Source organism: Lampetra fluviatilis, chromosome 18 (assembly GCF_964198595.1).
Source record: "Lampetra fluviatilis chromosome 18, kcLamFluv1.1, whole genome shotgun sequence".
Lineage (NCBI taxonomy): Eukaryota > Metazoa > Chordata > Hyperoartia > Petromyzontiformes > Petromyzontidae > Lampetra > Lampetra fluviatilis.
Window position 1 is genome coordinate 980,419 of NC_136292.1, and position 14,234 is coordinate 994,652.

At 39.8% G+C, this 14,234-nt stretch overlaps 1 protein-coding gene across 1 annotated transcript; it reads right to left on the reverse strand.

The window, feature by feature from the left end:
- Positions 1–1,020: 1,020 nt before the first annotated feature.
- On the reverse strand, positions 1,021–12,308 carry RAD51 (RAD51 recombinase). The gene is made up of 9 exons (XM_078864293.1): positions 12,229–12,308; positions 10,371–10,508; positions 7,237–7,354; positions 6,795–6,886; positions 6,067–6,161; positions 4,144–4,257; positions 3,569–3,698; positions 2,585–2,706; positions 1,021–2,088 (listed from the first exon to the last, which is right to left on the reverse strand). Exons 1-9 carry the CDS (start codon positions 12,304–12,306, stop codon positions 1,965–1,967), a joined length of 1,011 nt encoding a protein of 336 aa, XP_078720419.1. The 5' UTR covers positions 12,307–12,308; the 3' UTR covers positions 1,021–1,964.
- Between the last annotated feature and the right edge of the window lie 1,926 nt (positions 12,309–14,234).

The following is a 14,234-nucleotide window of genomic DNA, read 5'->3' on the forward strand; positions in this document are numbered from 1 at the left end:
AAATGTAAAAGTGCAGCCCTGCAATTTCTCACACGCCACTGACGGTCCCTTGAAGGTAATGGTCTCCGCTTTCACTTTGACCAGACGTCTCGGAAGATGTGGAAGCACCCACACATTACCCCACCACACGATATCTGCTGATTGATGGAAGGCAGGAGGCATTTAAGAAAATTGACGATTATTTCAACTGCAGTGCCAGGGAGACTGTACCGGCGACATCGGGATTGGTTGGGTTCGGTGTGCTAACCATTATACAGCGGCAGCATCCCCTACTTCATATGAAGAATATTGTACTTCATGGATGGACACAACTATGTCCGGAACTAAACGAGTTATAATAAGAAAAGGCGTTTCACCATCATAAAATAATATACTTATTTGGGCATTTTGAGCAAACGTTTTCCAGCCGAATTTTTAGTAGGCAAACCCTGGACCGGTTTTGGCTTTACGAGTCTCGTGAGAATGGTGTAGCCCTCTGACAAACTTTTAGGTTGGCTCATGTTGCAAAGAAGCATCTCCTTCACAAATACCACGGGGCCTGTTCAACACTGCACAAAACACGTTTTGCTGGGCAATGGCAGAATATCCTTTACTGCCTACAATTCAGACTTTTTATGTAGACACAAACGTGTTGGTCATGAACATCTTTGTCACAGCAGATAGGATTCAGATAATATCCGAGCCTCACCGTCAAGCCAGGTTGAATGTGTTCTTGTTGTACGCATTTAACTGAATATGTAAAATTAAAGGAAACTTAACATTGTCCCACACACATTAATGTTTGCCACACGTTTATTACACAACATACCACAAATTATCCAAAACTGGTCTTCACATGGAAACCAAATCTACTGGTGGTAAAAAAATTACATTACTTTATTTGAAGAAAATATTTACATTTCATAGTGTACATCGTTTTACGTTGAACACAAAAATACAGACTTTTAAAGCCAACCTCAGAATATTAGTCGAGAAATTAGGGTTCATGAGTTACCTTTCCTTCAGCTCGGTTTAGGAAATCAGTGTTTAATGCCTAGATAAGAAATGTAGATATTTTTAGCTACTTTAAAATAAATCTGTTCCCTTGTATAAGTATTTGTAATCCGATTGTCATAATTCAATGTAAAAATTCAACACACCTACAAGAGGGATACGTTTATCCACAAAACTACTATAGACCATCAACAATGTACACTCCCTTCTATGACGCTGAAATCAGGCATGTAATGATGCATCAAATCATATTGATTCCCATTGCTCATAATACATGCATTTATTTGTGCGTGTGTGAGAATCTATGACTTTTGATTCATGTTACTAAACTACCCACAGCCTCCTGTAAACCAGGCAAGGTAGTTAGCATCTCGCCACCAAGGCTACATGACCCCTACAGCCAAAACAACAATAAAACAGTTATGTCATCATATAGTGATGGGGGTGAATCATTACACGCGTGATGGACAGGGTGGCAGTGGAAGAAGTGAACCCTGTAAAGGATTTGAACCCATGACTAATTCCCACCATAACAAAAACCACGCATAAATAACATCTGTTTGTGGTTTATTGTAACGCTTAGTTTCGACTTCTAACTTAAAAGCTAATCGTATGGCTTATAACAATGTAAGTTGACGCCAGTACACAAGACAAAGACTCAAGGTTTGTGAAAAACAAGAGTAATGCATAAATTAGCCAGTAAGTTCAGTAGCCAGGAAAAACTTAAAAAGCCATAACCCTTGACATAAGGAAAAGAATGAAAAAAACAAAACAAATCTCAGAAAAAATGAAAATACAAATAATAAGGTGCATTTTTACATTTTCCTGAAAAAAAGCTTAAATCCAGTTTGGTTCATGCTCTGCGAGTCCTTTTATTTTCATGGGGGTGCTTATCTTAGAAATTATAATGGATGTGAAGCACATGGCTGAAAAATGCCATGGCTGGACCAGGAAAAGGAGCTACCCCGAACCTAATCCTTCGAGTCCCCAATTCCATCTGCATTGATGGCAAACATTGCCTCTGATTCTGGCAGGCAAGGAGAGTCGTATATCTTGCATATTCGGGTCTCTCCACGTCCCTTGCGGAAGTACAACCTGCACGCACGGCAAAAGAAGGGACACCCATTCAGCTTTACACAAATTGTGATGCCCAAGTTACTATGTGAATAACAATCGAGCATATTAGAACTCAGCCTGTTCTACATACTGTAATCGTTCAACCAAGTTTTAGGAATTGCAATAGGCTATTCGTTTTTAATATTCAACATGCACAACCACTCTACACTGGCAGAGGCAAAATATCTTTCACCAGATTAAATTTTTAATAGATATCAGAATATTTACCCAAAATAGTTATTTAAACGTTTGATAATAGAGATATTAAGTGGTATTACCACACTGAATATTGTATTTATTTTTACAAGTTACTGTGATTCCACAATCACACTGAGAATTTATTTGCAAAACCAAAGCGTTATAGAAAATGGTATTAACAAGATATGTTCCACTATTGAACACAATTATCGTGGTAATAGGGCAATACAGTTAAAGACACTCGCTCCAAGTCTGCCGTTTTCCTTCTGAAGCTTGCCTGGTGGTAGACGAGTGGGCCATGATGTTTCCCCCGATGGGCTTTTTGGGATCAGCTGTAAACATTGCAGCTCCATCCACCTGAGCCACCACTTGATTGGTAATGACTACTGCCACACCAAACTAAGAGAGACACAATACAATGCATACTTTTGTTATTTCTCCATTTCAGATAAATGGAGAGATCCTCCTGTTTCGGTCTTAAACTAGGAACGAATTATGCTGAAACTAGTAACGAATTGGCATGTTTTGTTTATGTGACAAACCTTACTACACTAAACCCTTGGTTTAGCGGACCCCCATTCAACAGATCTCGGATTTTAAAGACAATCTGCTGAATCTAAGTTTTGTCCGAAGATCAGACAACAACCGACTTTGCCCCGGTAATGGGGAAATCAGTCCGGTCAATATTAGCTTCTTCCCCTTAATGGGTACAGTATTGATTACACTAAACATGTTTTTTGTTATAATAAGTCAAAATAGGAGAAATAAGTGGAAAATCAGTTGTACAATACATTTACAATACATTTACAGTACTTTGATCTTTACAAATATTTTACTGTATTATTAATGTACGGGTATTATTATACTTATTGCCGTGTTGATTTTTTATTTTGAAAGGCATTACAATATTTTATAACTATTATTGAACTATCAGTAAGTAGTTCGCGTGTGGTAGGGTGTCATTTAGTGCGCAAATGTGTAATTTGGCCATTAACGGACAATCGTATTTTACGGACACCACATTCCCCCCTATTTGTGTGTTAAACCGAGGGTTCACTGTAATTGGCTGTGTCGGCGGGTTTAACTACACATTTATATTGACACGATCCAACCCAAAAACCTCTATTATGGATATTGGTTGCGAAAGCCCACGTGTTATATAGTACTAAGATTCTTCAGCAGAGGACATTTCTTGTAAGCAAGTAGAGGTAGGCAACGGAATGGAGTTCGTAATAAGGCATCTAAATAAGCCCTCGGCTACCTCATCTGCAAGACGCAGCAGCATGCGGAGGAAGCGCGCCAAGTGCATCTGCCGAGCGGCCAGCTCCCCGCGGCCCGAGTAGTCAGTGCGGTACAAGGCGGTGGCGCTGTCAACTATAAGCAGGGCATACCTACGGAAATAAAACACATGGTCCTGTCAGTGCCAGACAGTTAGGAACCATATCCATGGGTTTCCCCAGCACCAGTGTAAATATTGACAAAGGGTAGCAGTTATGTAATGATTGACCCACACCAGCAATTATGAATTGTGTCAATTCAATGTCACCATTCAATTGCAGAATTCTTTATTTTGTCTCTCGTATATTTTCATCTTATTTTGTACTGTTTCTTAATACATTCTCATACGTTGGAATTGATGCAAGTATTGAGCATAATTCTTTCTAATCCATCGATGTCTTTACATGTCTACTCACTAAACCGATGCGCAATGGCATAAGAAGAAACTTTACCAAGTTTTAACCCACCTTCAAACTCAAAAACATTATTATAGATCCTGAATAACCACGGCTTAATGTTAAGAGTGCAATAGAAGTTGAATCAGCAACAACGTCATACCTAGACTCGGCCATCATTGCGGATGCCTGGTACAGCAATTGAGTCTGGTGGTCCGAGTTGTACGCTCGTGCGTAGGCCACGTTGTCCAGAACATCGCTCCCAGAGAGACCAAATCTGCGCACACACAATACATTTTCAGTGCATTCATATTAAAAAAACTGTCATAATTAGCAAACATTGTTTTTGTATCGCTTGAAATCATCCTTCAGGTGTGGCAAATAACAAATACAATATATACAGTCTACACATGCATGTGTTTGCTCACAATAGAGAATTATCTAAATTATTTCCATTTATTATGTCTATTAGATTGTTTGTGCATGGTGTCATACTGCTGCTTAATCTGCCCAAACTCTTGTTTTACTTTTGGCTAATTTATTACATTTTTATTTTAAGATGTTTTAGGGTAAACACTACGTAACTTTAAATTGCATGTCACCAAATCACTCCAATGTGCCCCATCTCATCAGATCTCGTCAGATCTACAAGGCTTAGTTGGATATTGCATGACTGTGGTCACCACACCTAACTGCTGTTAGAGGGTGCTGCAGGGCTACATCGCGGGCAACAAGGGCAGTGCAGAAATACCCAGTGTTGTATTGTCCTTCCTTCTCTATCGCCAGGTCTATGCTACCCACCTTCACCAACCCGCACTGACCAACAAGGAGTTGTATAGTCAACATCGCCTCCATCACCAGCACGGGGTGTGGGGAGGCACTCATCCACTCGTGGATTTACAAAGTGCTGTCTGTACACTTGCATCATTTCAAATTATTATTCATGATTTTTACGTGTCATCTTTTTCTAAGCACACTCTCTAAAACACCCAGAAATTACCAACCAGTAAAGTGACCACAACGTGAAGTGTGCCATGAATGTATATTTAAACAAAGAAACACATAAGCACGCAAATACGTTTGTGCACATTTTGGCATTGGAATGCAAAGTGGCAAAAATGTGCTTGAAGGAAACCCAAAACATCACTTTGGGGTAAAAAAAGTGCCAATAAAGGGTCCCATGGCGTGAGTGTAAGCAGCAAAAGTTAAATTACACCAACAGAAAAGGAGCCTGCAGCCTGGAGGCGTCGATAATAATGGGGTCAACCCCCACTTGCGCAACGTGCGAGCTCTGGGTACGCACGCAAGTGAAGATAAAAGGAAATTTGTTCTCTTTCCCCTTTCACTGTTTTTATACAACATAACTTTCCTAAGGGTATAATGACGTATAACCATTTATAATTTCACGTAAAAAATATAAACCATTGTTTATATATTTTCAATGTGCATTTAATGTTGAACACCACATAACTACCTTAAACTCAATACAATTTATAGATGTTGTGAATGAACTCTTTCACCATTTAAATGTTTTTTTAATCAGCACTTATTTTAAGGTAAGGGTCCAACCCCGCTATTGTTTGATCACAGCACTGCTGGCAGAAAGGCTTCCCAGAGAGGGAGCTCTATATAGCCCCTCGAGAGGGTATATTTGGCCTACTCTTTCCTGATGGCCAGACATCCTGAAAGAGTAGGGATTTCACCCACACTGTACCTCACCGCACACGGCCAACTGTCGTGTAGCCATTTATACTGCTGGGTGGACAGAAGCAGGGGATTTGAAGAAACTGGCACCATTGCTTAAGTTGCCGAGATCGGAAATCCAATTGTGCTAACCATGATGGAAGTTATAAAAATTGCCATCTTGACATTTATTTTATTGTTACTACTACAGATGTTGAAAAATAAAAAGCGCTACACAATGAGATTTTTTCAGTTTCTGTTAAACGGCCGAGGCATCTTTAAAAACAGTGCATCAATCTGCTGAGAAAAAAACTTATGAGGTGCCCAGAGCAGGCTGAAAAACACCATTCTTTACTCTCAATCAGATCACAACAACCAAATTCATCCTCGCTCAGCACCAGACCTTTCAGCGACTGCGAGCAAGCGTTCTGGACGGAATGTGCCTTCTGTGTCCACGTACATGGCCTTTCCCTCTCCACCACCCCGGTCAATTGGAAGCTGTTAAAAGGAAGTCAATGAATGCAGAGAGAGGAAAAAAAAAAATCGTGTGATTAAAATAATTATTTTAATACAAATGTCAGCATATTCAAGCTCATGTTTATTTTTAATAAGCGCCAATAAGCAACATATTTTTCCAAGCCCCTCAAGACGACTACTGTGCTTTGTAGTAAATGCAAATTATGTTACACAAAGAGTTGTAGACAAGTTTAATAACTGGACACATCATACTTCTTGGCAGAAGAAAGTACACATATGTAATAAATGTGAACTCAGGCAAGCTTTAGATAAAGGAATGAAATCTATCACAATAAAAAGGCATATACTGCCATAATAATGCACAATAGAGTACTTTGGTAAATAACTAAATATCACAACCCTTGATTAAATCTGGGTGGGCTACAAGTCCAGTCTGTTCATGAGTGTGAGTGAGTTCCAAGCTCCAATTCCCATCTCTGCATCCCCTTAATTACAAAGTTGTGTTAAACGGGAATATTATAAGTACACAATAAAATGTAATTAAGAATGTCCAATGTGATATTTAATGGTCATCGCAAATGGTACACACGTTGTATTAATGATTAAAAGTTTATTAAAGGCACCGATGATAATAATAATGATATAAGACAGCACCTGACAGGTCACGGCCAAGGTGTGGCAGAGCTGCGTCTTTCCTGTGCGAAACTCTCCAAACAGTTCCGTGATAGATCCAGTTTCAATTCCTCCTAATGAATAAACCAAACCGACAACCATAATTACTACAATTCATGAACGGTTAATCAGCCAGTCATACCTTAGACATCAAACAAAGACAGTCACTACAATGTACCCTTTCAGATGCAGTTCTGCGGCCATCTGCAATGCTTCAACTTCCGATATTAGGAAGCCACTGGAGCTATGCACTTTTAAATCTAAATTGAAAACTCATTTCTTTATAACTGCTTTATGTGTTTAGTTTGCTGTCCTTCACCAGCACCTCCGAATAGCACGGTTGTCTACGTACAGTGCGAAAGAAGTTCAACATACATAGAAAACAAAGTGAGATGCTAGTTGTGTGTATGCTGTTGTGCCTTGCCTTGAAGAAGTTTATCCAGCTCTTTGGATCCTGTGCTGATCTGAATGATCTCCGAGCGTCGCTGGTGAAACTCTGTGGCTGTTGTGAATCCCATTGGCACGAGTTTAGCTGCTTCTGCCTGTTACAAAAAGTGGAGAAATAGTTACAGTAGTGAAAGCTCTCAGATGGAAGAGTTAATTGATGAGTTGAAACTGCAACATGAATGCTGATCCCGATTCAAGTTCTGTGCGGTGAAGAGTTACAATTTGTACAAAAAAAACATTGTTTTCGACATTCCAACCTTATGATATTAAAGAAAACAAAACATACTACAATAAAGATATTCACATTTGGCATTATAATAATTCAAATAATCTGCCATAACTCATAACAAAAAAATCTAACTTAATTAAAAACGTTATCTGGCTAAAGCAGAACGTCTGCTAAATTGATTATACAGGAACAAATGTGAGTGCAGAATTTGTCTAAAAGATATTAAGCATAAGACAATTACAATAATGGTAGCCAATTATTTTAACTTTTTGAAGCATTTGGTTGACTTCTTTGGGAGTGCAGGAAGAATTCTAAATTTTACATTTCAAACAAGCCGTGAAACAATGGAAAACAGAGTAGAATGGCCAGTACAAGTCGATGGGGTGGCTAAGGCACAAAGAGAATCACAAGAGCCAACAACGGTGAGAACATCATGACCGTAGAAAGTGTTTACACGTGCATTTTACTATGGGTTGGAAATAAGCAATAAGCAAGGCGAAACCTTGTTCACGGTTTATGGAAATGCGATGCAAAAACATTGCATCGTGTAGCTGGAATAATAAGTGTAAGTGGATTTTCTGCAGCCAGGGCAACACAAACAACAAACAGCATTACTTTGAAGGTAATGTAATTTAAGAGCTATACAACCGCATTGTGAAGTGATTTTACTTGGCAAAGCACTGTATAATTTAAGTTGAACACAGATTTTGCAAACATTATAAAGGCATGTTCCCATACCAGCATTGTTTGCTCCTAGCCAACTACCACGAGGATTTTTGCATTTTATGACAATTTAAAACTCTCGCCAGTGCCTACTTCTAGCCACCAATGCATGTGTTCACTAAATCAGAATTAACATGGGGGTGGATTCACAGGCAAATGCTAAATGTAACCTCATTCGAACCACTCTCAGGTCACATATTTGCACCTCTTCACCTTGGCCTATGCCGCCAAGTCTCACCGCGTGGTAACAGATCACGTCCACCACAAACGACAGCATTGTTAAAGTGCGGCGATCGCCCACGATTACCATTCTTGTATAGCTCAATCTCATGGAGCTTTAACAGCACCAGACCAAACAATCCCACCGCGTTGCAAGATAGCAGGAGAACAGAGTGTGAAACAATGCTAATTTTTTCTCTAACCCCCCTTCCTTCTCTTTGCCTCCGCCCCCCCCTCTGTCTATTTAAGGCCACCCCACAGAGACGATCACCCCTCTCTGTTACCTGTGTTGCTCCCGCTATGTATCTTGGTGATATCTGTCTGCTAATATGTCTGTATATAGTTTTCTGGTTAGATTTTATGTCGCTATTTCATTATACCTGATGATGATTGCTTGTGTTGCAATCGAAACGTCGTATTCTATTATTTAATTTATTATTGTATCTTTAGACGTGACTTAACCGAAAGAACCAAATAAGAACAGAGTGTGCTTTAATAAAACATCTGCCTGTAAATGTATTATCATGGACTTAAAAACAATTCAAAATTTCTACATTAAATTCAGAGTATGCAAGCTTAATGTTATGAAACATCTTACATTATAGGCAAGCAATGAAATTACAAGAACTGTATGAAAATTACTTTTGCTTGCATGTTTACTCGCAATGAAATACAATTCTCAACAAAATGTAAAAAATGCAGACTAATAAATTCGTCTCTGCGTTCAAACTGCATGGGGTCCGAGATGAAAAGACAAGGATAAAGGCAAGAATTGTATCCATCCCAGACAAGCTGAAATGAAATCGACTCGGATGACAAGGATGTGTCAAAAGAAAATAGGAATTCGAGATTGGAAGAACGGTTATAGACGTGGCAGCACCAGGGTGTTAACCGAGAGGCTGGCAGTTACCAACTCCTTAAAGCAAACAGTTGCCAAATTAACCTCACTAAGTTGCTAGATGTTGCCAGATCGACCTCAAGTCGTCAAAATAACACTAGACAATTTACCTAGAATTAAACTTGGTAAACTGTTAAAGGATCCTTAATACATGTAGATGTAGGAGTAATTCCATCTATCTTTGGAATTGCACCTATATCTGCAGGTCCTCATCTCAGAAAGTCGCTTATTTTGTCACGCATTGCTTTGAAAAAAACAAGGAAACTCAAACAATATCTAGTGACCATATTGCAAAGTTTACAATACTGGAGGCAGGCCTTTGAAAATAATTGGTAAGAGGTAGTGAACCAGGACATGAAGGGGCAGTGGAGTGAATGTGGAGACGGCCCAGGAGAGGAATGAGTGAAGAAAAGGAACAGGAAGGCAGACAAAAAATCCTGGACGAATTCAGTTGAAAACCCAAACCATATGCGAAAGATGCACGAGATTGAGAAAATGTAATGAATGACGATTGAAAACAACACTAAATATACTCATGTCTCACAAACTGATAGTAATTTCCTTTCAATCATGTGGGGGTGTTTTTAGCCGACTCTCTGAGTTGCATTATTAGGTTGGATGTCTTTGTATTGACGGGCTGCTGGATGTCCTCGCTCAGTCACCGATGCTGTTGCATACTAAGCAAGTCACCGATACTGCGACATACGAAGCTCGTGCATTGCCATGCTAATCTCTCACAATACAATGGCCACTTCCACAGCCTCAGAGAGACCATCTCTAGCCCCGCCCTCTTACCCTGAGGCTGCACCCATCTCAGGCCTCGACAAGACCTTGTTTCAGTAGCTTTCTCTCTCTCACCTGAAGAAGGTCGCTTGTGTTGCGATCGAAACGTCGTGATCTATTAATTTTCTATCGACGTGACTTTACCGAAAGAACCAAAGAGTATGTGGGGGTGTGATGAATAATGTATTTGAAAACTTTTTAAAAGCAATTGAGACACAGGGCCCTATAAACTTGGGCTGTCCATTTCCTTTTAACTCACCAATATCTTGTCAGCCTTCGCCTCACTGATGCCCTTTATGTTTAGCAGTTCTTTCTTTGGGGCGTATGCCACAGACTCCACAGTATGAAAGCCAGCCTCCTCCAGTTTCTTCACATCGTTGGCACTCACACCACATTGCTGCAAAGGAAAGTCACAAACACTCCCTTTTTGAAATACACACTTATAACAACTATACAATAATGTCAAGTTAAGTTAAACAGATGGTAAATTAGTGGAATTTAAGTATCCATCATTTACAAAACTGTGCTTTGCTGGAGCATTTATAACGTGTTGCAAATTATTTGAAAGTTGGGCAATTAAATTTCAGGAGCTAGTTAAATTACTGATATATCAAATGCACGCATACATAGTACTCAAAGCAATTAGCTAAATGTAGCAACTCAGGGGCTGGTTGTGTATAGCATTGTAAATGATTATTCCCCATATACGGTTTTAAATATAAAAATTGTGGAAAATTCCTCGATGTGTTATATAACCAGACAAAGGTATATTAGTCAATATATATCAACATTCCTGCATGCATTTGACATGTGAAAAGCGTAATCAATTATATATTACTAGCGGGAAGTACCCGGCATTGCCCGGGGGAAAAATATATTTCCAAACTTCTCTTTAAAACATAACATATACATACACAAGTAATAAGCCATTGTGAAAACCCGGCATTCCGTTTGTCTGTCCATTTGTCCATCAACAAAATTATAAGAGGCTTGAAGAAGTCCTGAATCAAAAAGTAATAGAAAGTGCTGGGTAAATAGTTGATCTAAAAGGTTTCCGAAAATTGTCGACCCCACCTCAAAAAATATTTTTACCCCCCCCCCCCTCCCGTAGGCATATATACCTACACTTAGCAAAACAGAGCAATTTACAGTACCATACTGTATAAACTATATACTGTATGTATTTATTAATTACAATACTGTATTGGACAGGAAAATGTAAAATAAAAAACAAGGTAAATTCTTAGCCTACCTATATGAACTGCAATTTCATAGAAAGTTTTTTCAGGAAACAATCCTATCTGCTATAAAAACGTTTAACATGCATTGAACATATCGTATCGTGGTAACCCTAAAATGAAATCGCTAAAGCTACGTATCATACATGCATTGAACGTATCATAACGTATATTGTACTGTGCTCACCAAGATGCGTACGCTGCTGCGTTTGCCTGCCGCGCAAAATTTAAAATATCTTACAATTTTGTCGTATCGCCATCGTAAGATCGAAATATCATAAGTCGGACCATCGTAATTCGGGGACTATCTGTACAGGGAGTGTGGGGCAGGGGTAGGGAGGACACAAGTATGGTGGGGAGGGCAAGTGGGCGGGGCTGGGAGGGTTAGGAAACTGGAGCTGCGGATATGAAGGCAGGCCAAAAGCAGTTATGGTTTTACCTGGTTAATAACATCCTTCCAATGATTGCTCAATCTGTATCCATCTTCCTGGTTGAAGTTATGTCTATGTTTATACATCTGGATGGCTTCATGAACAAACCTTTGATAGTAGCCCAAAGGTTTGCAGAGCACCTTGGTCTCGGAAAAAACAATATCATGAGAGCCCACAGCGTTATAGCAATGGTCAGCCACGGCGGAGGAATTAGTTCTGCCGTGTTTCAGATCTGCCTGAAATACGAATAGCGCTTTTTCGTCCCGGGGCATACGGTGTGGTATCCGTGTACTTTTTTGATATGTAAATCCCACAGTTTGTCAGTTAAAAACGTCGCAAGGTACCTGCGCAGACAGACACACAGACAGACAAAAATGACTTATATAGGTAAGATGGCTGAAGATTAAATCAGTCAAAATGTTGAGTGTAATATTCTTAAAGGCGTTACCTCAAGTCTTGAAGCAGGTTGAGGCCCAAAAGACTCCTCCTCAACTTCAGTCACTTCATGTTGAATTTGCATGGCCATTTCTGACCTGCGCAACAAAAACATATACAATTCGGATCTATATAACATCTAAATGATACCGTATCTCTAGATGGTGTAACAAAATGCGGGCTTATTTATTGTATGGAGAGCCAGTCAATCATAGGCAGAGGGAAAAAAATGTACGCCTTGAGCCGGAATTTGAGAAAGGGAATGGAGTCCACAGCACAGATGGCTGGGGGGAGTTCCAGACTGTGAAGGCAGCAGAAGAGGATTACAATCCAAGACAAACTGCTTGTGTACAATTGTCAAATAAGAGCTATTTGTTGTTTAGGTTGCATATTCACTCAATGTCCTTTTAAGATGGGACGTGTTTTTCCCCATATGATGTGGATAAAATGTGAAATTAAACAAAACAGTAACATTGAGGGGTATCTAATTTATCACATTAACATCACTAGCCCCGGCCACTTCTTTATAACCCTTGAGCTACACCCATTTCAAACCTTTTAAAACAGTCTGCCTCAGCAGCAGACCATGCTTTCCCACCTGATGATGGACGCTTGTGTTACGCCCGAAACGTCATACTATATTTTATACCTACGTGACTTTACCGAAAGAACCAAGAGTATTGAGGGGTTATTGTATACGTTGTTAATGTTATGCATTGCTGTGCTTTAAAGTAGGATCTACTTGTGATGAATCCACTACAATGTAATGTTACATAATTAACATATCAATGATTTAATGTGGAATAATTGATCGACAACCACAGTACACATCTGTACAGTAATGCCACGTACAGTTACAAAATTGAGCCCAGGATTTTGAGTTGGTGGACCACATCAAGATCAGCATGTGCTTCAGACCCAGAATCTACGACGCTCTTTGGCACAGATGTCCAGTAGGGGGCGGGTGAGAAAGTTAAAATTAACAATACAAAAAGCAATAGGAGTTCAAAGTATAGGAAAGGTCAGCTTGGGCAAGAAAGCAAAACAGAAAAAACAGTCCCGGACCACACCAAGACAACACACAGTCGCTCAATAAAATTCCACTATTAAAATGTAATTATTGATACACGGGTACGGATTAAAGTTACCCTTGGCCAGCATATATAACCCAATATATATAGCCTCTTGTTGAGGCAGCTCTCTCGCTGTGTGCTTCCTGGTTCAGCAGTTCTACTGCTGGATCTGTTCCACCTGATGACGTTCGCTTGTGTTGCGATCGAAACGTCGTGATATATTGTTTTCTACCTACGTGACTTTACCGAAAGAACCAAAGAGTATGGATTCCTGCAGTCACGAAAGCTTCAAATCAAGACCCAGCACGAATCTTCTGCTTCAGGAAGACCCGCCAGCTGTGCCGAGGTGCCAAGGAACGGCATCACAGCACGTGTTTCATACCTGTAGGTATTGTTAAGTGACCTCCTCGTATCTCGCCAGGTCAAACAAGTACAGCAATGCAATCTGGACTCAATCTCTTCGGAGCTTTGGGTGTTATATCCTCGTGTAAGTGTATTCTTATGAACGGAATTGTCCAAACAATTCCATACAGAACCCTCCTGAATAAGATCATCCGAGACTCCCGCGAGTATTTCCGAGACGAATTATAAATAAAGTTGTAATAAATAAAGTGGTAATAAAAACAAGGTGGTCATTACCACCTTATTTTAATTACCACCTTATTTTAATGGAAACCCCCATTCGGCTGTGGCTACATTGGCGACGAACATGTTGAAAGGGCATTAACATCATTCAACTCACACTAGTAGTTTGACGATATAAAGTGAAACGGGTCAGAGGAGCAACGGGAGGGCACCGCGACCCGCCAGTGGTTCCACATTCCACAGATAATCAATTCGACAGCAACTCACAACAAAAGCCCTACACACACACACACTGCGTACTTTCAATTAAAGCACGTTACGATAATTAGTCGTGAGGTAATTTCGTTGATTTCAACTTTAG

Excerpts from the sequence above, each read along its gene's own strand:
- RAD51 (XM_078864293.1), bottom strand. The coding sequence starts at position 12,306 with ATGGCCATGCAAATTCAACATGAAGTGACTGAAGTTGAGGAGGAGTCT. Across the intron at positions 4,258-6,066 it reads TTGCTCGCAGTCGCTGAAAG|ATTTGGTCTCTCTGGGAGCG; the intron begins GTCTGGTGCTGA and ends GTGTGTGCGCAG. Across the intron at positions 2,089-2,584 it reads GCCCACTCGTCTACCACCAG|GTTGTACTTCCGCAAGGGAC; the intron begins GCAAGCTTCAGA and ends CCGTGCGTGCAG.